Source organism: Suncus etruscus, chromosome 12 (assembly GCF_024139225.1).
Source record: "Suncus etruscus isolate mSunEtr1 chromosome 12, mSunEtr1.pri.cur, whole genome shotgun sequence".
Lineage (NCBI taxonomy): Eukaryota > Metazoa > Chordata > Mammalia > Eulipotyphla > Soricidae > Suncus > Suncus etruscus.
The window spans coordinates 103,804,971-103,829,979 of record NC_064859.1 but is presented as its reverse complement, the minus strand read 5'-3'; the positions used below and the strand labels follow the sequence as shown (position 1 = coordinate 103,829,979).

The following is a 25,009-nucleotide window of genomic DNA, read 5'->3' as shown; positions in this document are numbered from 1 at the left end:
CGATTTCTGAGTGTAGAGCCAGGAGAAACCCCTCAGTGCTGCCAGGTGTGACCCCCCCCCCCAAAAAAAGAAAAAGATTAGAACAACTTAGGAACAGAGTAACCAAATTGGTGAAAGATTTGTACATTGAAAATTACTAATATAAGAGCTTAGAGCTGACACAGTAAATGGAAAGATATCCAGTGTTCATTGATTTTTCTTTTGTTTTGTTTTTTGGGCCACACTCAGCAGTGCTCAGGGGTTACTACTGGCTCTGAACTCATAAATCACTCCTGACAGGTAGGTTCAGGGGACCCTATGGGATGCTGGAGATCGAACCTGGGTCTGTCCAGGGTCAGCAGCATGCAAGGCAAATGTTCTGCCCCCCAGTTTTCATTGATTATAATAATCAATGTTAAAATATACATATTAGTTAGAGAGATCTACAGATCTCAATACAATACCAATCAAAATCCCAAACTTATTTGGGGGGGGGGGTCACACCTGACTGTGCTCAGGGGTTACTCCTGGCTCTGTCCTCAGAAATCACTCCTGGCCGGCTCAGGGGACCATATGGGATGCTGGGGATCGAACCCAGGTCCGTCCTGGGTTGTCTGAATGCAAGGCAATGGCCCTACCGCTATGCTATCTCTCCAGCCCCAGGTGCCGGGTTTTTTTTTTTCCCCAGGAATAGTAAAAAATGTTGGTGTACCTAGCTGAGACCCTGAATTTGGGCGTAGATACCTAAGACCCACCCATTTCTGGGAGGGGTCTTGGGAACCGGATATTAGGTGTAACCTTACCTGCAAGACCCGGCCCATTCCTGGGAGGGGTCTTGGGAAAAGTGAGATAAGCCTTGGACGGAGGGGATTCGGACCTTTCGGCCCTGCTGAGTTCAATGGCTTTGGGGTCTCTGTTTCTGGTCTTGGACCAGGATGGAGGCCAAAGGGAAGATGGCTGAAAGAGTTAAGACGCAGGGCTAGCAAAGTATGGCTGTGCTTGAAAGGTTATGAGATAGGCCACACACATGTGGTGGATAGGGCATGAATAAAGCTGATGCTTCCTGAAGACTGCCTGTGAGTGAGTGATTTCGCCTTTCACCTGGGCCTGGGACCCACCGGCTGCATGGGGTTGCGAAGCCACGTGGCCTGGGATGGCAGAGAAAGAAATCCTTCACCATCCATCGCCATCCAGCCCCATCGTTAATTATTTGATACAACACAATCCTACAATTCTCATGGAACCACACTAGACTAGTCAATAATCAAAGTAATTCTGATCGATAATACAATCGGAGGCATTGCTTTCTGACTCAAAATACACTACAAATCTGTAGTAATTAAAATAGCGTAAACCCAGGCCAAGGGTTCAGAAATGAAAGCCTAGAATTAAAGTCATGCCGGACAGTCACAGATCTCTGGCAGGCACTTGGAATGCCTGGTGGGACTGGAAGTGGCCTTCCGACAGCTACGCTGAAAAATGAGAAATCCACATGCAACCAAAAGAACTCCAGCCCTTATCTTCTACCATTTACGAAAGTCCATTCAAAATGGAATTAAGGCTTAGATGAAAGATCCCAACCCTAAAACTACGAGTAAACAGAATGATAAACCTCTGGACATTGACCCTGGCACTCATTTCTTGCCAACTAAAAGCAAAAAGAGATCAGCAAAGTGATAGCTAGCCACAGCAAAAAGAAACAATAAAAAAGACAACGATCACAGAGAGAAATGTGGGCTGGAGCACTAGTACAGCGGGTAGAGTGTTTAAGGTGCATATGGCCAACCTAGGTCAGTCCCTACCTCAAATCCTTCAAGGGGTGATCCCTGAGTACAGAGCCAGGAGTGAGCCCTGGGCACAGACCCAGGAGTTAGCCTTGAGCAAAGAGTAGAGAGTGAGTCCTGAGCACACAGCCAGGAATGCGCCTTGCGCAAAACAAAACCAAACCAAGAAAACAAAAAACCAGAGAGAAATATTTATGAATGACATATTTTAAAAGATATATAGAAGAAACTATAAAAATAGGAATAAATTAATAGTAAAGGCCCTTTATGTTTGTTCGTTTGTTTGTTTTTTGGGGTCACACCCAGCAGCGTTCAGGGGTTCCTCCTGACTCTGTGCTCAGAAATCGCTCCTGGCAGGCTCAGGGGACCATATGGGATGCCGGGATTTGAACCACTGTCTGTCCTGGATAGGCTGCATGCAAGGTAAATGCCCTACTGTGGTGCTATCTCTCCAGCCCCAGTAAAGGCCATTTTTAAGAAGTAAAGAAGCATAAAAGGCATTCCTTAAAATAATTCAAATGGGTGCTGGAGTGGTGGCGTGGTGGTAGGACACTTGCCTTGCACATGGCTGACCTAGGACGGATCACGGTTCGATCCCCCAGCATCCTATATGGTCCCCCAAGCCAGAAGCAATTTCTGAATGCATAGCCAGGAGTAACCCGTGAGCATCACCAGATGTGGCCCCCCCAAAAAAGTAAATAGAAAGAAAAAGAAAAGAAAAGAAAAAAATGATTCAAATGAACAGAGTTAAAGTGTTTTAAGACTAATTCTCAGAACATTAAAATGAAAGCCACAGTATCAGCTCACATCTATTAGAAAGGCTTGGATCACTCCAATGTGCTCGATGCTGAGAAGGATGTGGGAAGAAAACCCTTGTGCACGGTTGGAGAGAATGGGAAGGGGTGCAAGCGCCACGGGAACAGCACAGAAGGACATTGAGGATGGAAATGACAGCCTGTGACCTGGGGGTCCCACTGCATCTCCCCATGAGATCCAGTCAGGAGCTGAGGACTCTGTGGGTACCCAGCTCACATCACGCATGTGGGCAACCAGCTCACTGCACTGACTCTCATGTGGGCACCTGTAGTATATGAAAAAGTTCCCATAAGATTAGTCTTGGAATTGTTGTCTATAAAAATAATTCCTTAGGATTGTTCTGTGACTATTGCCCCACCTAGACCTTCCAGGTGGGGGCGCTGTGGAGTTGGCAATAAATAGCTTGATGGACAGGGAAGAGGGGTCCTTTTGCAAAAGCTGTTTGCGGGCTGCAAGAGGACTCTCTCTCTCTCTCTCTCTCTCTCTCTCTCTCTCTCTCTCTCTCTCTCTCTCTCTCTCTCTCTCAACCTTCTTGTCTGTGTGGATTATTATTTGCTGCGGATAAATATTACCAAGGTCTCCCCCGAAAGGGGACAAGGGGATGGGAAGTAATTTCTGATTCTGGGGACTGTTCGTGGATTCACAAACACCCAACAAAGGATTTAACAGCTCAGATTCATTACAGGCACCCTGGTCACACAGTCAGCAAATGGCAGCAGCCTGGCCCCCCCTGATGGGTGAAGGAATAAAGATAATGAGGTTCACACACAAGGAATATTATTCTGCTTTGAAGTGTAGGTGAACCCTTCCCACAACTTCTTTTTTCCCTAACCTTTTTTTTTTTTTTTTGGTTTTTGGGCCACACCCGGTGTTGCTCAGGGGTTACTCCTGGCTGTCTGCTCAGAAATAGCTCCTGGCAGGCACGGGGGACCCTATGGGACACCAGGATTCGAACCAACCGCCTTTGGTCCTGGATCGGCTGCTTGCAAGGCAAACACCACTGTGCTATCATCTCTGGGCCCTTTTCCCTAACCTTTTCTTTTGGTATGTAAAAGCCCACTTGGATAACAGGGCCTTCCCCACCCTGGTGGGTGGGGTTCTGGATAATAAAGAAAGGAGCCCAGCTTTGGGCTGGAGAGAGAAAGCACATGGCAGAGAGAGGCCATGAGGGAAAAGCAGGCTGACTCTGGTTAATCTTTTCCTCACTGCTTGGTGTATTATTTTTCCGCCATCACCCTGCTTCGTCAGACCGTCGGCCTAAGGGCTTAGAAACATGGTGCCTTGGGGCCCTGGTGCGATAGCGCAGCGGTAGGGCATTTGCCTGGCACAGGGCTGATTCAGGATGGACCTCCGTTAGATTCCCAGCGTCCCATATGGTCCTCAAGCCAGGAGCAATTTCTGAGTGCATAGCCAGGAATAACCCCTGAGCGTCACCAGCTTTGGCCCAAAAACAAACAAACAAACAAACAAAAAAAACATGGCGCTTGGGTGGCTTCACCCATCTCGTGGATTTTACAGTGAAGCAGAAGAAAAGGCAGTGCTTGTATGGAGTGAGGAGGCATCTGTGTGCCCCCCCCCCCCCGGGTGCATCCCTGGGACCACAGAAACTATCACCACCATATCCCCTTCTGAGGAAGTGATGGGAACCCGCCTCCTGTCTGAGTGTCCGCCTGTTTCTGAATCCCCGCCTGCCCCGAGGTGTGGGTACCTTCTCGTGCTTGGATCCGATCAAGAGGTACGTGGGGCCCTGGTCTCTGGGGTGGATGACGATGGTAAAGTGCGTGGAGAGCACACTCCGCCCGCTGGCCTCATAGTCTTCGTCCGAGTCACAGGACCTGTCCACCTCGTCCACTTTGGCCTCCCAGAGCTTGATCTGACCGAGAGGAAACTGAAAGGAGGCGTTGGCAGATGGAGGAAGGTCACTTTAACGTAATCAACTACTTTATTAAAAATCTATTATTTATTACTAATTATTAAAAATTGGGACCAGAGGGGCCAGCGAGGTGGCGCTAGAGGTAAGGTGTCTGCCTTGCAAGCACTAGTCAAGGAAGGACCGCGGTGCGATCCCCCAACGTCCCATATGGTCCCCCAAGCCAGGGGCAATTTCTGAGCGCGTAACCAGGAGTAACCCCTGAGCATCAAATGATATGGCCCGAAAAACCAAAAAAATAAATAAATAAATTGGGGCCGGAGAAATAGCACAGCAGTAGGGTGTTTGCCTTGCAAGCAGCCGACCCTGGACCAAAGGTGGTTCGAATCCCAGCATCCCATATGGTCTACTTTGCCTGCCAGGAGCCATTTTCGAGCAGATAGCCAGGAGTAACCCCTGAGCAATGTCGGATGTGGCCCAAACACCCCCCCCCCAAAAAAAAATCAACTAGTCTTTTTTTGTTTGGGAGCCACAACTGGCGATGTTCAGGGGCTATTTCCAGCTCTGCATTCAGGAATTACTCCTGGTAGTGCTCAGGGACCATATGGGATGCCAGGGATGGAACCCCGGTTGGCTGCATGCAAGGCAAATGCCCTCCCTGTTGTGATATCCCTCCAGACCCCCAAATTAACTTTTTTTTTTGTTTTTGGGTCACACCGGCAACGCTCAGGGGTTACTCCTGGCTCTATGCTCAGAAATCACTCCTGGTAGGCTCGGGGGACCATATGGGATGCCAGGATTAGAACCACCGTCCTTCTGCATGCAAGGCAAACGCCCTACCTCCATGCTATCTCTCCGGCCCCCTAAGTTGCTTCATTTATTGAAAACTGATTCACTGTGAGACTCACAGTTACAGCGTGTCAGCCCTACCTACCAATACCTGTCCATTTACCAGTGTCCACTTCCCTCCACCAACGTCCCCACTTTCCCACCAGCCCCATTTCAGTCACTTCATTTGTACCCAGTTTCCAACAGGAACCCAAAAAACAATTGCATCTACATCTTCCCCCATGACATGGCCACAGCCACAGGGACATTGTGGCCAGAGACAAGTCACCCACATCCCTCCCACCTGTGTTGAAACGGGGCAACCTGCCAGCTGGTTCTGATGTTCATTCCCTCTGTATGAACTGACCAGGCCAAAAAGCAAGGCAGCACATCAAAAAGGCTCAAAACTGTCTCAGTTTAGCTTTTGGGTCCAGAGGACGGGGGCGGCTGCCAAGCCAGTACTATGAGATGTAGGACAAAGTGAAGCAGCTGGAGAGAAGCGTGACAGCCCCACCCATGAACTTCACTGGGAGACTGACCGTACATGCCATCTGGGCCCTCCTGCCAGGCTCTTCCTCCTCCCCGCCCGAAGGCTGAGAAAACGTCCCAACAACACTCTCGCCAAGGAACTCGGTTCCTCACTGACATAGGAAAGCTGCCCTCCTGGCTCTTTGTCTTCTAGCATGGACCAAGAACTTTTCTCCACAACCCAGCTCCTTCCCCTTAGGCAGCTGGACTCTAAGCCATTTGCAGTTGAGTGGGCCCCAAGCTCAGGGTCAGTATCTCAGAACACTTTCTCTGATTCTCCTTATCTTAACTTTAATTCTTTTTTTTTTTTGTTGTTTTTGGGTCACACCCGGCGGTAATCAGGGGTTACTCCTGGCTGTCTGCTCAGAAATAGCTTCTGGCAGGCACGGGGGACCATATGAGACGCTGGGATTTGAACCAACCACCTTTGGTCTTGGATCGGCTGCTTGCAAGGCAAACACCACTGCGCTGTGCTCTCTCCAGGCCCTGATGATGTATCTTGAGGAGACTTTTTGTTGTTTTTTTGGCCACACCTGGCAGCCCTTAACTTTAATTCTTTACAACAGTAAAGTAAAATAGCATCATCGCCTTATCCTCCTGGACCTGCTGCCCAGCCCCTTGGTGCCTCCAGACTGCCTGCACCCTTCCTAGGCCTCCAGGCCCCTGGCCCCTCAGGTCAAGGGGCCTCGGGTTATTTGTAAAGGGATTGGCTGATCCCTTTTCCTTTCACTCTGCACATGAGTGAGATTATCTGCTGGTACATTTCCTTTTCTGTTCATTTCTTCCATTCCAACTTGCAGCAAACTACCAGGTTTCATCTTTCCCTTTTTGGTTCCGTTTTATTGGACCACACCCAATGGAACTCAGGGCATAGTCCTATCTCCATGCTCAGGGAGCATTCCTGTCAGGGATTAGGGGATCCTATGGAGTGCCAGATATGGAACCCAGGACAGCTGTGTGCAAGGCAAGTGCCCTCCTGCTGCTGTTGGTGTAGACCCAAGATTCCATCCAATGCTCCTTTGCCTGTTGTAATTTCCAAGACATTTTTTTGTTGTTGTTTTTTGGGTCATACCCGGCAGTGCTCAGGGGTTCCTACTGGCTCTAGGCTCAGAAATCACTCCTGGCAGGCTTGGGGGACCATATGGGATGCTGGGGATTTGCACCAGAGTCTGTCTGTTCAGGGTTGGCCGTGTGCATGGCAAATACCCTACTGCTGTGCTATCACTTTGGCCCCAACTCCCAGGACATGATCCCATGTTCTGATTCTCAGGACAACTGTCACCCCCTGCTAGTGCTCCCAGACCCAGGGCATTTTGATCTCACTGCACAGACTTGCCTTCCTCTGCACCCTATTCCTGAGTCACCCCAACAGCACAGGCATCCTCAGGTGATGAACTCAGAGGTGCCACTGACCCTCAGCTGATGCAGAAACAGGGACTTTACTTCTGCCTCAGTGCAGTCCCAGGTGGCACACTCAGTGGGCGGGGCCTCCGGCCTCACAACCACGATGCTCAAGGCAACCACAGGTGGCCCTGGACGCAGTGGGCTCTGCTCAGGAGAAGGCACGTGACTAGGTCCTGTTCCCCCTCCCCCAATGCCTCGTACTTGCTCCAGGACAAGGTTGAGTGCCAGTTCTAACATCTGGCAGCTGCCATTCCTCCCTACACATTTGGCCCATTTCCTCCTCCTTGCACATCTGCCTGTCTCCCCATCCAGCACATCTGCCCCGTCAACCCCTCCCTGCACACCTCCCCCCACAGCCTCCTTTCTGCTCTGTCCCCTCCCAATTTCTGTGTGCGTCTGCTCCTCCCCTGGCCCCAGCCCACCATTTCCTGCCTGCAAGACTCACTGTGACTATCCACCTGCTGCTCCTCGACTGTCTAATGAGCCACTCAAAGTGCCCGGTTTCCGATTGAGCTCCCCAGGACGGGTTTCTCAAAGACACAGCGCCATGTGCCTAATAGCTGATTAGCAGCAACAATTAACACACGTCACCAGCCGAGTCACCGCTCAGAGAAACACAGAGTTACCCATGAAATCAGTGGTGAGTCTTTCCTGCACCGTTACTGTGTGCAAAGCACCATCCTTGTCACAGAACAGAGAAAAACGTACTTTGGAAGGAAAATGTTATGTGTAGATAATTGTTATTTCTGAAAATGCGGAAAACAGAGCAATGAGGCCCAAACGTCACAATGGAAAACAAAGAGCAGGTTTCACCAAAGGATCAAGAAAACCCGAGGTGGGGCTGACAGGGTTCATGCCAGGCTCCCCACGCTCCCCACGGCCACACAGTTAAGCAGGACTCCCCTTGCCCAGCCCCAGCCAGGCAGTTAACCAGAGCTCCCGCCCCACAAAACAAATGGTGCTTGTTCTGGTAAATGCTCTGCTGGCCGGGAAGACTCTGGTCCTGACTGAACCTCAGTTCCTGAGGCCTCTGCACCCAGAATGTGCGAGTGACTGTTTCCTTATGTCCCCTCTCACAATTGCAGCCAGCCTGCTCCTCAGCCCTACCCACCCCTGGCTCATTCCTCCAGCCAGCTCCATCTCTGCTCTCCCCTTCCCCACAAACCCGGTCTCAGCTGAGTCTCGAGCGCCCTTACAGGCAATCTCTCTCTCTCTCTCTCTCTCTCTCTCTCTCTCTCTCTCTCTCTCTCTCTCTCTGTGTGTATATATATATATATTATATATATATATCTCCCTCTCTCCTTCTCTCCCTCTCTCTTTCTCTCTCTCCCTCCCTCTCTCCTTCTCTATCTTTCTCTCTCTCCCTCTCTCTTTCTCTCTCCCTCCCTTTCTCTCCCTCCCTCTCTCTCCTCTCCCTCTCCCTCCCTCTCTCTCTTTCTCTCTCTCCCTCCCTCTCTCTTTCTCTCTCTCTTCCTCCCTCTCTCTCCCCCTCTCTCTCCCCCTCCCTTCCTCCCTCTCTCCCCCACCTCAGCACTTCTCAGGACTGGATTCCTGCACTTCTTTGAGACCCCAGCAGGTCCTGCCCCCCCCCACAAGTCCCAGCTGCCCAGACCACCTCCATTTGACAGAACCCCCTCCCTACAGAGTTCCTCTGGAGCTCTGTCAGGAAGGTTGGTGGGAAGGCCATGAGCTTCCTCTGGAGGTCCCTATTCTGTTATCCTGTGGTGTCCCCGTTTGTCCCCAATAGGATACAAATAGCCAGCCCTCACACCTCCACACCAGAACCTCCTGCCCCTGTCACTCCCCTGGGCCCTCCTGCCTGCAGGAAAGACACACAGCCCAGCTGGCAGCACTGCCCAAGGGGGCCCCTAGACCCAATCTCCCAGTCTCAGCCCGGGTGTGCCCGGGGGAGTCCAAGGGGAGCTCTGGCAAAGATTAATGAATGTGGGCCCCTGCTCCTCCCACCCCAGAGGGACACGCCAGACACACATGTACCTTCTCTTCCTGGCTGCGGAAATAATAGAGCGTCTTCCCCACAAGCGTGCACCACACTCTCTTGGAGTATCCGTGTTTGACCTGCAATCACAACGCAAAGAGTCTCAGATGGAAAATGCTCCTGCTTCCAGCATGGTCCCGGCCTATGTGGGCGTCCTGTGCCGGGCGGGAGGGCAGGCAGAGAGGAGAGGGTGCCAGCCTGAGGCAGGATCTTCTCTGGTTCCCGTGCTCCATCTGTCTACGGTGCCAGCACCATGTACTCTGGGAGGATCTCCTTTAGAAAGGCAGGGAAAGGGGCCGGAGAGATAGCACAGTGGTGGGGCGTTTGCCTTGCTCACGGCTGACCCAGGACAGACGGTGGTTTGATCCCTGGCATCCCATATGGTCCCCTGTGCCTACCAGGAGCAATTTCTGAGCAAAGAGCCAGGAGGAACTCCTGAGCGACCCCACCGGTGTGACCCCAAAACCAAAATGAAACCAAAAAGTACATAAATAATAAAAAATAAAAAAGGGGGGGGCTGGAGAGATAGCATGGAGGTAAAGTGTTTGCCTTTCATGCAAGAGGTCATCGGTTCGAATCCCAGCGTCCCATATGGTCCCCCGTGCCTGCCAGGAGCAATTTCTGAGCATGGAGCCAGGAGTAACCCCTGAGCACTGCCGGGTGTAACCCAAAAACCACAAAAAAAAAAAAATAAATAAATAAAATAAAAAAATAAAAAAGGGGGCCGGAGTGATAGCATGGAGGTAAGGCATTTGCCTTTCATGCAGAAGGTCAGTAGTTCGAATCCTGGCATCCCATATGGTCCCCTGTGCCTGCCAGGGGTGATTTCTGAGCATAGAGCCAGGAATAACCCCTGAGCACTGTCGAGTGTGACCCAAAAACTAAACTAAACTAAACTAAACTAAACTAAAATAAAATAATAAAAAAAGGAAAAGCAGGGCAAGCCTTCAAATCCGAGTCATTGTCCAAAGGTGATGGTCAGTTAGTGGGTTCAGAGCACTGTCCCAGGAGGACGTGGGCAGGAAGTCAAGAGGACTTTAGTGCCACATTCAGCCTTCCTGTCCGCCGGAGCAGTCGTGTTTGGGGACAGTCTGAATGTGGCTTTCAGTCTTGGTTCGAGGGGCTCCTGGGGTCCAGAATCCCACTGAGAGCAGCCCCCATACCCCATGTGAAGCTGTAACCCCAAGACTCTGGAAAGAGCCTTTTGTGTCTCTGCTGGGCTCCACCTTCTTCCAGCCAGAACTGGCCAGAACTGGTCTCCAGGCTGCCACCGCACCTCCTGACCCACTTCCCCAGGCAGGCTGCACTGTTTGGGGGTCAGTGACATGCCAGGCCTGCTCAAGGGCACAGTCACAGCCCCTGAGATTGCTATCAGCCTGCCCAGCTGCCACTGCCAACCCCGGCTCAGCAGGTCACACCAGGGGCAGAGCCAGGACCAGCCGTAATTCAGGTTCAAATGCTGCCCTGGTTTATTCTCACTGTCCCATGACAGAATAGTAAGCAGAGCCAGTAACAGTCAAAACCAGACGATACTGATCTGAGGGTTCCTTCTAATCTTCCCTTAACTTTCACGGTATTTAAAAATGACCCTAATAAGAATTTAGTTAGTGGGCCAGAGCGATAGCACAGTGGGGAGGGTGTTTGCCTTGCACGTTGTCAAACCTGGTTCCATCCCCAACATCTCATGTTTCCCCTGGCAGAAACACGTCATTGTCTATAAAATCTCCTAACTTGTCTGCATATGTAAAAATGTTCGTGAGAGGGCTCAGAGCAATAGAACAGCAGGTAGGATATTTACCTTGCACACAGCTAGCTGACCCAGGCTCAATCTTCAGCATTCTATAGGGTCACCGAGCCCTGCTAGGAATGACGCCTGAGCACAGAGCCAGGAGTAACCCCTGAACACTGCCAAGTGTGGCCCCAAAATTAATTTCCATGAGAAAAGTTGGGAAAATATCACTGTTGTTGTATGGCTCGAGTGTCTCTGCTCCTATTTCGTGGCAGCTATTTTGGAAACACCCGAAACGAGGAACTGAGGCGGGCTTCATCCCTAACCAGCCGGCCAATGGCCTTCACATGTCACTCATCCCCTCTGCCCAACACACTGTGCAAGTCCAGGGCAGTGGCTGATGCCCCAGTCCTGCCAGGTGCTTCTCAATAAAGATTTTTTTTAATAAACAAGCCTATCGAGAAAACGTCCTTCCTAAGCATTCAAATCAAAGTCGAGAGTGACTATCCAGAATCAAATTAGCCAAGTTCTTAATACCTACCCACATATTTCTGTACTTCATAATAACAAGGTGACAACATGAAGAGCTTCCCCCCACCGGAGCCCCCCAGGATTCAAATGTTCCTCAGAGCGTCTCGGGAGGGGGGGACAGCCGGATGGGTGCTCAGAACTCAGAGTAACTGAAGGAAGTTTTTCCTCTAATGAGGCTCCAAGGGTGGAACTACGGGGGTGGACAAGCCTTCAGGAACGGCAGGAAGAAAGCCTAATTAGAACCCTTTCTGCAAGCCTTCTGGTTAGTCATCATAGAAAACGCTCCCTCGGGAAGGCGGCTCTGAGCACGAGGGACGGAGCACCAGCAGCAGCTGATGAACACGAAGTTGGAGACAGAGCTGGCCAGAGAGAGGGTCACACCCAACTCCAGAGCGTGACGCACACACACATCCTGGGCCAGGTTGAATGACCAGGGGAAGGAGGGACAGCAGAGAGCCCAAGCCAGCCCCTCAGCACTGGAAAGCCCTCCTCCCCCGCCAGGCAGCATGGGGGCACTGGATGGATCCTCTGCTAGTGCTCTGGCCTGCTCTGCCCTTCAGCAGCGCTGGTCACTCTCCACAGATACTTCCGAGGGCCACCACTGACACCCGCCACTGGAACGAGGTACCCAGCAGCATCCTAAACCTACATCTAACGCTGTACTTCCGGCGTGAAAACACACGCATTATTTTTGTGGCAATTTTTTTTGTATGCAAGTATTTTCTGTGCTTTTCCAAAAGTGTCAAATAGGGCTTCGAAAACCTTAAAATAATGTATCTTAGCACACATCAAAACCTATCCTAAAAATGCTCGAAAACAGAATTAAGTAGAATTAAGCTAAAATCACATAGAGATAACTGCTGTGCCTTGGTGTAGCTCCTATTCAGGCATCCCTCCATAAATATGTATAATGCACTTTCTGCGACTATGTATGACAAAGGCGAGATAATACTAACAACACATGCGAACACATTTCCATAACATTATTCTTTTATAATACTTGAAATGGCTGCACGGCAAAGTATTATCTGGTCACAGAAATATTTATTTAAGCGACCCCCTACTCCACAGCTAAGCAGAACCAATTCTTCTCCATCAAATCCTGCAGACCTGGCAGGCCATCTTTCGGGGCCTGTGTCACTGTTCCCTGTCTGGGAAGACAAGACTGACTCTCAAGGCCCATCAAATGTTCTGCTGAGTTCTGTGTTTTGATGTAGAGATTGGTCTTATTTTGGGAGGGGAACACACTGGCAGTGCTCAGGGGCCATTCCTGCTTCTGTGCTCAGGACCCACTCCTGGCTCTGTGCTTAGGGCCCATTGTTGCAGCCACATTTGGACACAAGGCCAGAGCCTTCATCTCTGCACAGTCCCCTATTATGTCTCCTTGAGGACCTCTGTGAAGGATCCAGCAGGGATGGCGGCTCCTGCTACTCAGTCTGCTGGGGAAGGCTGAGCTCCCACTTTCAGGAGGACAGTTCTGGGTCCGTGAGGGAAGATGAGACACTTGCCTGCCATGAAGATGAACCGGATCCACCTTGGTGGTTCATGGCCTGACTGTGTCCTATCTCCTTGCTATTTTCCTTTAGTATAGTGTAGTTTTAGTGTCACACTTGGTGATGTTCAGAGCCTACTCCACATTCTACGCTCAGGAATTCACCCCTGGCAGGCTCAGGGGACCATATAGGATGCCAGGGATCGAAGCCAAGTCAGCTGAGTTTAAGGCAAAAACGCCCTACAGAAATAATTGAATCAAAGGTGTATCTGTGTTCTTGAACATTCCCTCCTTCATGTAAAAGTGATTTATCGAGTTAAAATTTGGCCAAGCCATTGCCTGCTGCTTTCTGGAGTTAAACTCTCACAGCTGATGCCAACATGCCCCTTGATGAAGAGAAGATGCCCCCAGAACAGGCAGTTTCTCTCTGGCTGAACCTTCCCCCTCAGGCCTGTTACCCCTTACAAAGCCAAATGCTAATCTTTTGGGTTTTTTTTCTATTGGTTTTTTTTTTTTTTTTTTTTTTTTTTTTTTTTTTTTTTGGTTTTTGGGCCACACCCGGCATTGCTCAGGGGTTACTCCTGGCTGTCTGCTCAGAAATAGCTCCTGGCAGGCACAGGGGACCATATGGGACACCGGGATTCGAACCAACCACCTTTGGTCCTGGATCGGCTGCTTGCAAGGCAAATGCCGCTGTGCTATCTCTCCGGGCCCTCTATTGGGTTTTTGGGTCACACCCAGCAGCGCTCAGGGGTTATTCCTGGCTCTTTGCTCAGAAATCGCTCCTGGCAAGCTTAGGGACCATATGGGATGCCGGATTCGAACCACTATCCTTCTGCATGCAAGGCAAATGCCTTACCTCTATGCTATCTCTCCACCCCCTACCCCAAATGCTAATCTTACCTGGTGGTCAGACCAGCCCACATCTGGGAGGGGTCTACGGTTGGAAAAAAAAAAGGGGGGGGGAGTTGCTTGAGGGAGAGGGAGAGGCTCAGCAAGAAAGATGCGCATAGAGAGATGGGAGACAGGATAGATGCAGGAGCAGGAAAGAGGCTGCTTAGAAGCCATAGGGCCTTATTAATAAAGCTTCATGTCTCCTGGAATCTGACTGCTGTGGATCATTTCCTCGCCATCACCCTGATACCCTCAGACCCGCTTGCCTAAAGAGGCATCAGGCGCCAGGCCGACATCATGCAACACCAAGGACCTTAGTAATTAATATTTAATACACAGGCCTACCTTGGGTACCCCCTGCCTACCCTGGGTACCCCCTGCCTACCCTGTGGCCTACTTGTTGAGCACCCTCCTCCTTCCCCCTCTCTTGGTGAACACCCTCCCCACCTTGGTGAGTACCCCTCCCTGCCCCCTACCTCCCTACCTTGGTAAGCAGACCCCTGAGCGTGGGCTTGCCATCGGGCTGCATCAGGATCGGGTTGGCGGCCTGCACACGCACAGCGGCCTGCAGCACCTTGAGCCACTCCTCCAGGAGATTGGGCGAGTCTGCTGTCAGGTAGTACGTGTGCTTTTCTGTGACCAGCTGTGGAAAACGGACAGAGGTGAGGGAAGGGAAGAGAAGGACGACTGCATGAGGAAGCCCCTGTGCGCCTCCTACACTGCCAAGAGCCCCCCCCAACCCCAAACTCATTGTGAGCAGCACCTGGTACTTCAGACATGCCCGAGGAAGAAACACCGTGATCAGCTGTGAGACGGAAAGATTTTCCCTTGGGCTCCTCAGAACCGTCTGGTTGGACACACTCAGGCTCTACTTGCACTTCTTCCCCCTCAAGGGGCCTCATTTCTCCCCTAAATGAGCTGACTGTTGAAAGGAGGAGCAAGAGAGACCCAGGAAGCAACCCACATCCAACAGAGGAAAAAAAGCCATTTGTTATGGAAGTGAAGGAGGCAACAAAATAAGAAAGATCTGTATGATAAGAAAATAAGTCTTCTGGGGCCCGGAGAGATAGCACAGCGGCGTTTGCCTTGCAAGCAGCCAATCCAGGACCAAAGGTGGTTGGTTCGAATCCCCGTGTCCCATATGGTCCCCCGTGCCTGCCAGGAGCTATTTCTGAGCAGACAGCCAGGAGTAACCCCTGAGCATCGCCGGGTGTGGCCCAAAAACAAAGCAAAACAAAACAAAACAAAAAAAAAGAAAAGTCTTCTGAAGAAAACTGCGTACTGATGCATTATGGTGGGTTGTTTTTTGGGGTTTTTGGGGTTTTTTTTTTTTGGTTTTTGGGTCACACCTGGCAGCACTCAGGAGTTGCTCCTGGCACTATGCTCAGAAATTGCTCCTGAAAAAAAAATTGCTCCTGGCAGGCTCAGGGGACCTTATGGGATGCCGGGATTCGAGCCACCGTCCTTCTGCATGCAAGGCAAAAACACCTTACCTCCATGCCATCTCTCCGCCTATGATTCATTATGTTAAATAAAACTATATCCAAGCTACTGCCTCCTCTTTTTCGTTTGCTTGTTTGTTTTTGGGACACACCTGGCATTGATCTGGACTACCCCTGGCTGTGCACTCAGGGGCCATTTCTGGTGGTGCCAGAGATTGAACTGGGGTCAGCCTCATGCAAAGCAAACACCCTCCCTGTAACCCTACACCTATTCTTTGTGTAACCTTACCTACAAGAAAGACCCTCCCATTTCTGGGAGGGGTCTTGGGGAGGTTATAAAAGGTTTTGCCTGAGGGGCAAAAGGGGGATTTACCTGGATGGAGAAGTAGGAGGAGAAAAGATGGTTGAAAGAAGCTAGACCTAGGGCAAGTTCACAAGACCATGCTTAAATAGGTTTAAGATTATAGGCTACACTGGTGGCCAAGGATGAATAAAGCTGATATTTCCTGAAGCCTGTTTGTGAGTGGATTTTCTCCTTGCTGCCACCTCGACAGCTGAAGGAGGTTGCAGAGCCACGTGGTCTTGGGCTGAAGGAGAAAGACCTCCATCCATCCAGCTCCATCCAGCACCATCCAAGCCCATCCAAAGGGCTTTGATGCTACACTTCCCAATTGTGCTGTGGGCCCAGCCCCTACCTCCTGTTTGGTTTTTGTTTTTGTTTTTGTTTTTAATTTTATTGATTGGTTGATTTCTGGGCCACATCCAGCAGCACTCAGGGATTACTCCTAGCTCTGCACTCAGAAATCACCCCTGGCAGGCTGGGGCACCATATGGGATGCAGAGAATCAAACCAGGTCCCTCCCGGGTCAGCCTGCCTCATGCAAGGCAAACGCTTTACCACTGTGCTATGAAACAACAGCCATGGCGATCAGGGCATGTTGGCCACACCCAACAGGGCAGTGCTCATTATCCATCTGTGCCGTCTGATGCATCGTAGCTTGCCTCCACGCTCACCAAAACACTTTTTTTGTTTTCACAACAAAAGAAAAAGGAAAAATACTCTGAGAAAGCACAATGAGGCTTGCAGGCATGAGCACTCAACCTGAGACGAGAAACCCTGGCCACCAAGATGTACTTAGGAATTACGAACGTACCGTATTTCAATCTCCAATTAATTACAGTCCAGTGTTCCCAATATTCCAGAAGCCTCCACCAAGTAACTCTTATCTGCTCAAGACAAAGCTGGCCCAGCTCCCCTCTCTGCATTGAGGGGCATTCCCTGGGCATTGGCTGCTGAAAGCATTGGAGATGGACTTTCTGATAAATGTTGTATTCCACCCTCCAAGGGAGCAAGATAAGAAAGTAATGACTGTGGAAGGCATTTCAGAAATAAAGTGGCTGAATTTTATCTGCCACACTATCTCAACAGGCTGTGGTAAACTGAGCAGGTTTCTGGCAGAGCAGCTTTATCTGAACTAAAATGGGCAGCCAGGGTCAGGGGAGGGGGGCAGGTAAGCAGTTTGCCCCTCGCTCACCCACAGAACCCCCTCAGGGGCCAGCAGGATGTGTACGGGAGACTCTGTGGAAAGGCAAACACTTCTGGATTTAATATGCATCTGATTTCTGACATCTTGGGGATAAACTGATCAGGAAACCCACCTTAAAAGGCCTGGGGGTGGGGCCGGAGCAATAGCACAGTGGTAGGACGTTTGCCTTGCATGTGGCCAACACCTGATGGACCCCGGTTCGATTCCCGGCATCCTATATGGTCCCCTGAGCCTGCCAGGCCTGATTTCTGAATGCAGAGCCAGGATTAACTCCTGAGCATCTCCGGGTGTGTCCCAAAAACCAAGCCAAAACAAAAACAAAAAGCCACAAAAACAAAAAGGCCTGGAGATGGGATCCGGAGCAATAGCACAGCATGCAGTCAACCCGCTTTCAATCCCCAGCAACTCAGAAAGTTCCCAAGCCTGCCAGGAGTAATTTCTTTTTTTCTTATTATCATTTATCATTTCTATACACCGAATATAAGCATTCACCACACCTAAGAACTGTTTTCATCCAGTGTATCACAAGATTGCTTTATACTTTCCATTTTACAATTTTTCTCTTCAATAGTTGCTACGAAATAACTTCTGAGTGCAGAGCCAGGAGTAATGCCAGAACCCAGTGTGCCCCCCCTCAAAAAAAAAAAAAAAGACTTGGGGAGATACAAAGGACTGTGGGTCATGAACTACAGAATTAGCCAGCCAGAGCTCAGCTGAGTAAGCCGTGGAGCCTGAAAGTCCTGGGGTTCCGAACACTTAGGAGGCAACAGCACAGGCCCTCAAGGGAACGAAGAGACAGGAAGCGTGCCCATCTCCTCCCGGGCACTTGGACATTGATCGGGCGGGTTTCAGGGATACAAAGTTGGGGTGAAGCCCTACCTGGACGGTTTGCTTGTTATCTCCTCTCACAATGCTGCACGAGGCGCCCAGCTCGATGTGGCCCTGGGGTCTCCGGATGACATCGCTCTGTCAGAGGAGGAGGAGGAGGAAGGCCACATAAAGGAAGAGCCTCACAGGGTGAAGGAGGAGCAGGCAAGCAGGGGCACCCCTCACCGGAGACTTGTAGTACAGCAGCTCTCCGCCCCTGAGCACAAACCAGCGGCGCCGCCAAGCCTTCAGCCGGCCGCTGAGCTTGAGCAGGTAACCAGACTTCTCCAGTGGCTCCTGCGTGGAAAGGGGGTCAAGGGAGAGATGAGTTTCCTGTCGAGGGCCCCAGCGCACCACTGAAGGGTTCTCAGCGGGGGAAATCATATCTGAGTTTACATTTTTTCCAGCATCACCGGCAGATAAGCAGGTCCTCAGGAGCTTGTGCTCAGGCTGGGAGCACTCAGGCTCCGTGGAATAGGCATCTGGGGGGATGGCGTAGTCGCTGTCAGAAGCCACGGATGACAGGGACACGCCTAGAAGAGAGAGGCCTCATGAGGGGCTGTGTCTTCTGCACCACGTTCTCGATTTGGGCCCTGAGAACTCAGCCAGAGTCAGAATGATGGGGCAAGGCTGGGAAGGGTGGAAAGACACCTGACCGGCGGCTGCTGTGACGGGAAGCTCGGGAAATACAGTAGAAGGCTGCTCATATCTCATTCACTGAGGATTTTGTGTGTGTGTGTGTATGATGTTTTGGGCCACACCCAGCAGCACTCAGGGGTTGCTCTGTGCTCAAAAATTGCTCCTGGGGGCCAGAGAGATAGCATGGAGGTAGGGCATGCATGCAGAAGGACGGTGGTTCGAATCCCGGCATCCCATATGGTCCCCTGAGCCTGCCTGGAGCGATTTCTGAGCATAGAGCCAGGAGGAACCCCTGAGCACTGCCAGGTGTGATCCAAAACAACAAACAAACAAAAAATTGCTCCTGGCAGGCTCGGTGAAACATATGTGATGTCAGGGATTGAACCCAGGTCCTTCCCGGGTTGGCTGTATGCAAGGCAAACACCCTGCCGCTGTGCTATTGCTCCGACCCAACTGAGAATTTTCAATACAGGCATGTTGACACTTTTCCAGGCCAATGTCTTCTTTATGCTTACTTTGTGCTTACTTACTCAATGCACTGTTGCATTGGAATCACTGAATTTTAGAAGAAAAAAAAAAAGGAATGACCGAGTTTTGGGCCTCACATTAATAGTGATTTGGTAGAAATGTTCCAAAGATGCATCATTTGAGCCGTATTTTGCACATAAACCCCATACTACTGGTTCACATGTGTTAGAAGTGTTCCCCAAACACTTGTGCGAGAGCACAGTGAGGAGGGCATTCGCCTTGCATGCAGGCAACCCAGATTTGATCCCCAGCATCCCATGTGATCCCCCAAGCATGCCAGGAGTGATTTCTTTTTTTTGTTTTGTTTTTGTTTTTGTTTTTGGGCCACACCCAGCGTTGCTCAGAGGTTACTCCTGGCTGTCTGCTCAGAAATAGCTCCTGGCAGGCACGGGGGCCCATATGGGACACCGGGATTCGAACCAACCACCTTTGGTCCTGGATCGGCTGCTTGCAAGGCAAACGCCGCTGTGCTATCTCTCCAGGCCCCCAGGAGTAATTTCTAAGCACAGAGCTAGGAGGAACCCTTGAGCATCATCGGATGTGGGCCCAAAACAAAACCAAGAAAAAGTGTTCTCCAAGAGGCATCAGGGAGACTCAATGATGTGAACAGACCATTCTAGTCGCTGGCACTGTGCAGGACACATCTGTCCAGGGGGTACTGGGAGAGGAATGAGACCAAAGGACTGGACAGCACCAAAGGCCTTGGAACCCGCCAGAGGGCAGGGTGCACTGTGGTCTGTCAGTCATGGGGCTGAGACAGAGCCGTCATGGAGGGTCAAATACTGACCCTCAGATAATGCTCTCGGAGCTCAGGTAAACAATGAAAAAATCCACCATCAGCCTCGGCAAAGACTCCTGTCATGCACAGATGTTGTTTCATGCCCAGCTTCTCGGTGCCTCCCCGGTTAGGCCCAAGAAGTCTCCCAAATCCACTCGCTCCCACCACACAAGATACAGCCAATGTCCAGGCCAAGAGCATGGCAACTGCCACATGAATGTGCACTTTCTCCTGCTTAGCAGAGCTTCTGTTTCGCTGAGATGAGTTCAACCTGCAAATGATCCCATGGCTCACAGTAATAAGAAGAGAGGAGCGGGGCCGGGTGGTGGCGCTGGAGGTAAGGTGCCTGCCTTGCCTGCGCTAGCCTAGGACGGACCGCGGTTCGATCCTCCGGCGTCCCATATGGTCCCCCAAGAAGCCAGGAGCAACTTCTGAGTAACCCCTGAGCGTCACAGGGTGTGGCCCAAAAACCAAAAAAAAAAAAAAAAAAAAAAAGAAGAGAGGAGCATCATTGAACCATGGATGCCCAATAAAGTGTTAGTTGTCTGTCCTAGACAAGGTAAAGTTTGTTGAAAAGCTGCTCTGACTTGTCTGGAATCAGGTAAAGAATTCAGAGGAGGGCCTGGAGAAATTGCACTTGCCTTGCAGGCGAATGACCTGGATTCAATTCAAGGCATCCCACGTGGTTTCCGATCCCACCAGGAGTGACTCCTGAGTACATAGCCAGGAGTAAAGCCTGAACATCACCAAGTGTAGCCCCAAAAATCAAAACAACAAACAAATAAATAAAAACAAGACTTCAAAAGGGAACTTGTCCTAGAATATAAATGTCTTTGCCCTCAGAAGCAAAAACTTAGATGCGGGGAGGACGGTGGTGGGTTTAGGGCCTTGCCCGACAGTGCTCAGCGAGTCCTGTCCCTGCTTAGGAATGGCCTGGGAGGGCTGGGCTGTGCCATGACAGCCACAAAGACATATTCGAGACCAGGCTGAGCCCTGTGAGGGAGATTTGTCCCTCAGAGCACTTTTTTTTATTTGTTTTATTTTGGGGCCAAAGCCAACAGCAGGGGTTACTCTTGACTCTGTGCTCAGAAATTGCTCCTGGCAGGCTCGGGGGACCATATGGGATGCCGGGAATCGAACCCAGGTCCCAAGATGGCCGTGTGCAAAGCAAAAGCCCTACTGCTGTGCTATCTCTCTAACCCCTCTGGGGAACATTCTGGTGGTGTGCAGCACCTCACCTCTCTTCATGGCCCTGGGACTGCCAGGCCCAGCGCAGCCCTGCATGGCCGACTCCGAGGTGCGGGAGCTGCACTGCGAGCTGTCGTCCTCCTCAGACCCCGAGGAGTCTTCCCGGAACGGGCCGCTGCTAATTTGAGTTGCCTTCTGGGGAGAAGCACAAAGCCCCCTCAGTGCCACCCAGGGCCCTGGCTCCTCTCCTCACCAGGACCAGGGAGTCAGAGTTCTGAGGGTGCAGGGAAATGGGTCACATGGAGCCAGAACCCTAATCCTCTGTAAAGCCTTGGCAGGGAAAGTTTCCTCAGCTAAGGAAGTACAAGGCCGGGAGAGACCATGGCGGCCAGGAAGCTCCTTTGCAGCACATTCATGCTCTGTGGACAACCAGCAGGCCTGACAATGACCCAGATGTTTTGTATTGCTTTGGGGAACACACCGACAGTGCTCAGGCCTTACTGCCGCACCCAGGATCACTCCTCACAGGCTTGGGGGACTGACTGTACTTGGTGTTGGGGATAAGCCCAGGGTCAGCCATCTGCAAGGCAAAGGCCCTCTCTGCTGTCATATCTGTCTGGCCCTGAACCACATGGCCTGTAGCCAGAGCAGATATGACTTCTTGCGACTTGGACAGAAGCCGGTCTCTCCTCCAGAACTTTCCAGTCCTCTGGGGACCCATTGGCGAAGCTGACCCTCCTGATAAAGAGCCTAAAGGGACCCCACAGTCCCAGGGAGCAGATGTGTTACCCCTTTCAAGGTGGTGTACACGGGCGTCGTCATGTTCTTGTAGATCAGACCCATGTAAAGACCGGAGGGGCTGCAGGACGGAGGCACGGTGCCATCTGAAACAGAGAAAGGGTTTTCTCAGGTACCTTGGGCCTATTTCTGATGAGTGAACCAAAAACAAGGCTCCCACATGCACTACAGTGGGGCAGGACAGCCCAGCCAGGCTGACTGGAAGCCCAGAGCAGAGGCCTCCTCTGACCCTCGTCATTCCCTGCCCTGCAGAGTGGCCGGACACAATATGGACATATGACCCCAGGGAATGACTGACCCATCCTGAATGAGTACCGGTTATGGCTGGGTGACCTCAGCTGCACCCCATACCTGCTTTAACAGGGCTCTCTGCCTTAGAACGGGGAGCAGGGCATGCTCCCTTTCTGAGCTTATAGTAAAAACTTCGTCTCCTGTGAACTCACTAAGCACCATGGATTCCAGAGCCATGCAGGGAGCTCTTGGCTAAAAACCATCACAAGCAGCACTACCCACCACCATAGAGTCACTTCTGGAACTTCCTTTGTTTTATTTCTGTTGTTTTTGTTTTAGGGCCACACCTGGTAGTGCTCAGGGTTACTCCTGGCTTTGCACTCAGAAATCCCTCCTGGCAGGCTCGGGGGACTCTATGGGATGCCAGGGATTGAACCTGGGTCCGACTTGGGTTGGCAGCATGCAAGGCAAACATCCTACCGTTGTTATCACTCGGGCTCCCAGACTCACTCACTTTGACAAACGGTCTCCGGACTGAAGGCCTCAGACATCCGAATGCCGGACTTGGCCACAGCATAGATCCTGCTTTCCTAATGGAAAAGAGAAATGCCAACTCTAGTGCTTGAAGGTACAGGGAACGGCCTCCCAAGGCAGACACCTGGTGGCTGTTCTCTGTCCGCACCACTCCAGAGCACCATGCTAGTGCTATGAAGCTGGCTCAGACTGGTATTCGTCTCTAGCTTCCCGAGTTCTGCTTGGTTTTCAGCATTTTTGGAAGAGAAAGGAGGAAACAGTCACGGGGAAGCCATTGCTCCCCGTCAACTCTCCAGACAGACCCAGCCCAGACGGATGCACAGCACGGTTCTGGAAAAACAGAGAAACTCGGTACGTCAGGAATACACACAGGCAGATATCATGGCATCTGCTCAAGTTGTGTGGCTGTTCCTGAGACACCCCATGTTCAGGAATACGGCTAAGGGCAAGGAAGACCCTGAAGTCGGGGCCCATCAAAATCCATTTCACTTAAACAATAATGAACCTGAGACCTACAGTGGAATTGTAGGTCAGCCATAAGTCATCCAGGTTTGCTTCCCTCCATAAGGCCGCCAGCCTCACCCACTGAGGAAGGCTCGTGAGGCAGAGATCTCCCAGCCATGAGCTCTGGGACAGCCAGTCTGGATGCGTACCCAACCCCTGCACCCCTCCAGGTAAGGCCCCAGCACCATGAGTTTGGCATCCCCAATCTGCAGGGCCTGAGTATTATGTGGGCTGGGTGGGTGGCAGGAGGAAGTGTGGGACCTCCCAAGCACTGTTTAGGAGGTTCTCCTGGGAAAAAAACACAAAACCCCAAATACAAAACTTCCACATCTCTGATGGTCTATGGCTGTCCTGATCCAAGTCACCCTGTGAGATGTCATGTTAGGAGGAAGACACCCAGTCCCTGTGCGGAGGCCCTGCTTCGTGGGAGTTCCCAGACCTATACCTGATCTCCCGCCCCCTCATCTCTTCTCTGCTGTGATGGTTCAGCTCAGTAGAGGAAGCCTATAGGGTCCTCTCCTCTCTCTGCTGGGGCCTGGGGGGCATCAGGGAGAGCGGCACCCAGGGGCTTGCGCCGAGCCTGTGCAGCCCACGGGCCCACCGAATCCTCCGTGACTGGGGCGACACCACCGCCCACTGGTTTTTCCAATCAGGGTGATCAGCAATAAAGGAGGTTTTCCACCTTCTGCTGCTGCCCTGGCCTCGCTCTCGACTGATGCAGAAGGAAGGAGAAGGGGAGAGGAACTGTGCCTGGGTACGTGCGAGGTCGGCACAGCCCAGCCTGGAGAAGAGAGTGCGAAAGGTGTGTGTGTGTGTGTGTGTGTGTGTGTGTGTGTGTGTGTGTGTGTGTGTGTGTGCGCGCGCACACACGCGTGCCTATATATGTGGGCATGTCTGTGTGTCCATATATTGGTATGTCTGTGTGCATGTGCCTGCATAGCTGCAGGTGTGCATACATGTGCGCATGCATGTACACATGTTATCTCACATATGTGCGCACACCCTATGAATGTCTTGTGTTGTTCGTGTGTGTGCATGCTTTGAATGCGTGTCTGCCCATGTGTGTGTCTCTGTGCCAGGTGTATGACAGCCAACATGCGAGCACTCACCCAGGAGGGGAAGCGGTGGAGTGGAGGGGTGGGGGGTGGCCCCATATCCCAGGTTTCCTGCTCCTCCGAGCCCGGGGACTCCCGGGAGCCACAGAAGGAGGTCTGGTCACAGCTCGAGTCCCTGGAGTCTGAGACGTCCGTCGCGGGGCCATCAAGGAGGTCCAGGTCCGTCTCCTGTGGTCTGGGCGGCCGGACCATGCTGATGGCGTTTCTGTTGGTGCCGAACACTCTGTCGGAGCTTAGCTGCGGCTGACTCAGGTGCCTCCTGGCCAGCGCCACACTCAAACTGGCCAGGGCGGGGGGCCGCAGCTTCGGGGGCGGCAGGCTGGAGCAGGGCACAGCTGCGGCTCCCTTCCCAGGGGCCCTGGCAGGGTGCCTGGGGTTCAGGGCCGGGGTGAGGATGGGGCTAGGCGTGTTGGCCTCGCTGGATGAGGAGGAGAAGTCCAGCCTGTGAGACCGGAACCTTTTGTCCAGCTCCTCGGAGGAGCTGCCGCGCTCCTTCCTGGCCGCTGCTGCAGGGCCCCTGCCCGTGGCGCTGTTCTGGGCATGCCACTGGGCCTCTTGCTGCCAGGAGAACAGCTTCCGGTGCCCAGGCCTGGGAGGTCCCACAGTCTCCTCCTCAAACACGGAGCTGCTGTCATCCGACGCCGTCCAGTAGGGCTCACTGCCCAGCCGGCCACCCCGGGGGCCCTCCGTGGGCATGTACCTGGACTGGCACTGCACCCCGGTCTCTTCGTCCTCATCTGAACTCCACTCGCTGTTGGCAGCCCCGGAGTCAGGTGCGAGCGCGGTGCCACGGCCCAGGGAGGCTATGCTTGGACTCTGACTCTCCTCAGATGCTGGGGAGGCTGCAGACAACACTTTGGGGCTCCGCCCATCTCCATGCCCATGGTTACCAGCAGGCTTTTCTGGAATTTCCATCTCTGAAAACAAGGTAACCTCAAAACACTTGGTGTGATGGAAATGGTAGAACAACTGAGATTCTTGTGTGTG

General features: G+C 51.8%; 1 protein-coding gene across 1 annotated transcript in view; it reads right to left on the bottom strand.

Annotated features, from left to right (window-relative positions):
* Nucleotides 1-25,009, bottom strand: part of PLEKHH2 (pleckstrin homology, MyTH4 and FERM domain containing H2) — a 69,038-nt gene that overhangs the window by 22,732 nt on the left and 21,297 nt on the right. The window contains exons 8-17 of the mRNA XM_049784709.1: nt 24,017-24,939; nt 22,384-22,459; nt 21,630-21,724; nt 20,891-21,035; nt 18,104-18,240; nt 17,894-18,004; nt 17,720-17,806; nt 14,336-14,494; nt 9,205-9,285; nt 4,288-4,467 (exon numbers count right to left, since the gene is read on the bottom strand). Of these exons, the coding sequence (XP_049640666.1) occupies nt 4,288-4,467; nt 9,205-9,285; nt 14,336-14,494; nt 17,720-17,806; nt 17,894-18,004; nt 18,104-18,240; nt 20,891-21,035; nt 21,630-21,724; nt 22,384-22,459; nt 24,017-24,939 (1,994 nt within the window). The remainder of the gene's footprint in view (nt 1-4,287; nt 4,468-9,204; nt 9,286-14,335; nt 14,495-17,719; nt 17,807-17,893; nt 18,005-18,103; nt 18,241-20,890; nt 21,036-21,629; nt 21,725-22,383; nt 22,460-24,016; nt 24,940-25,009) is intronic.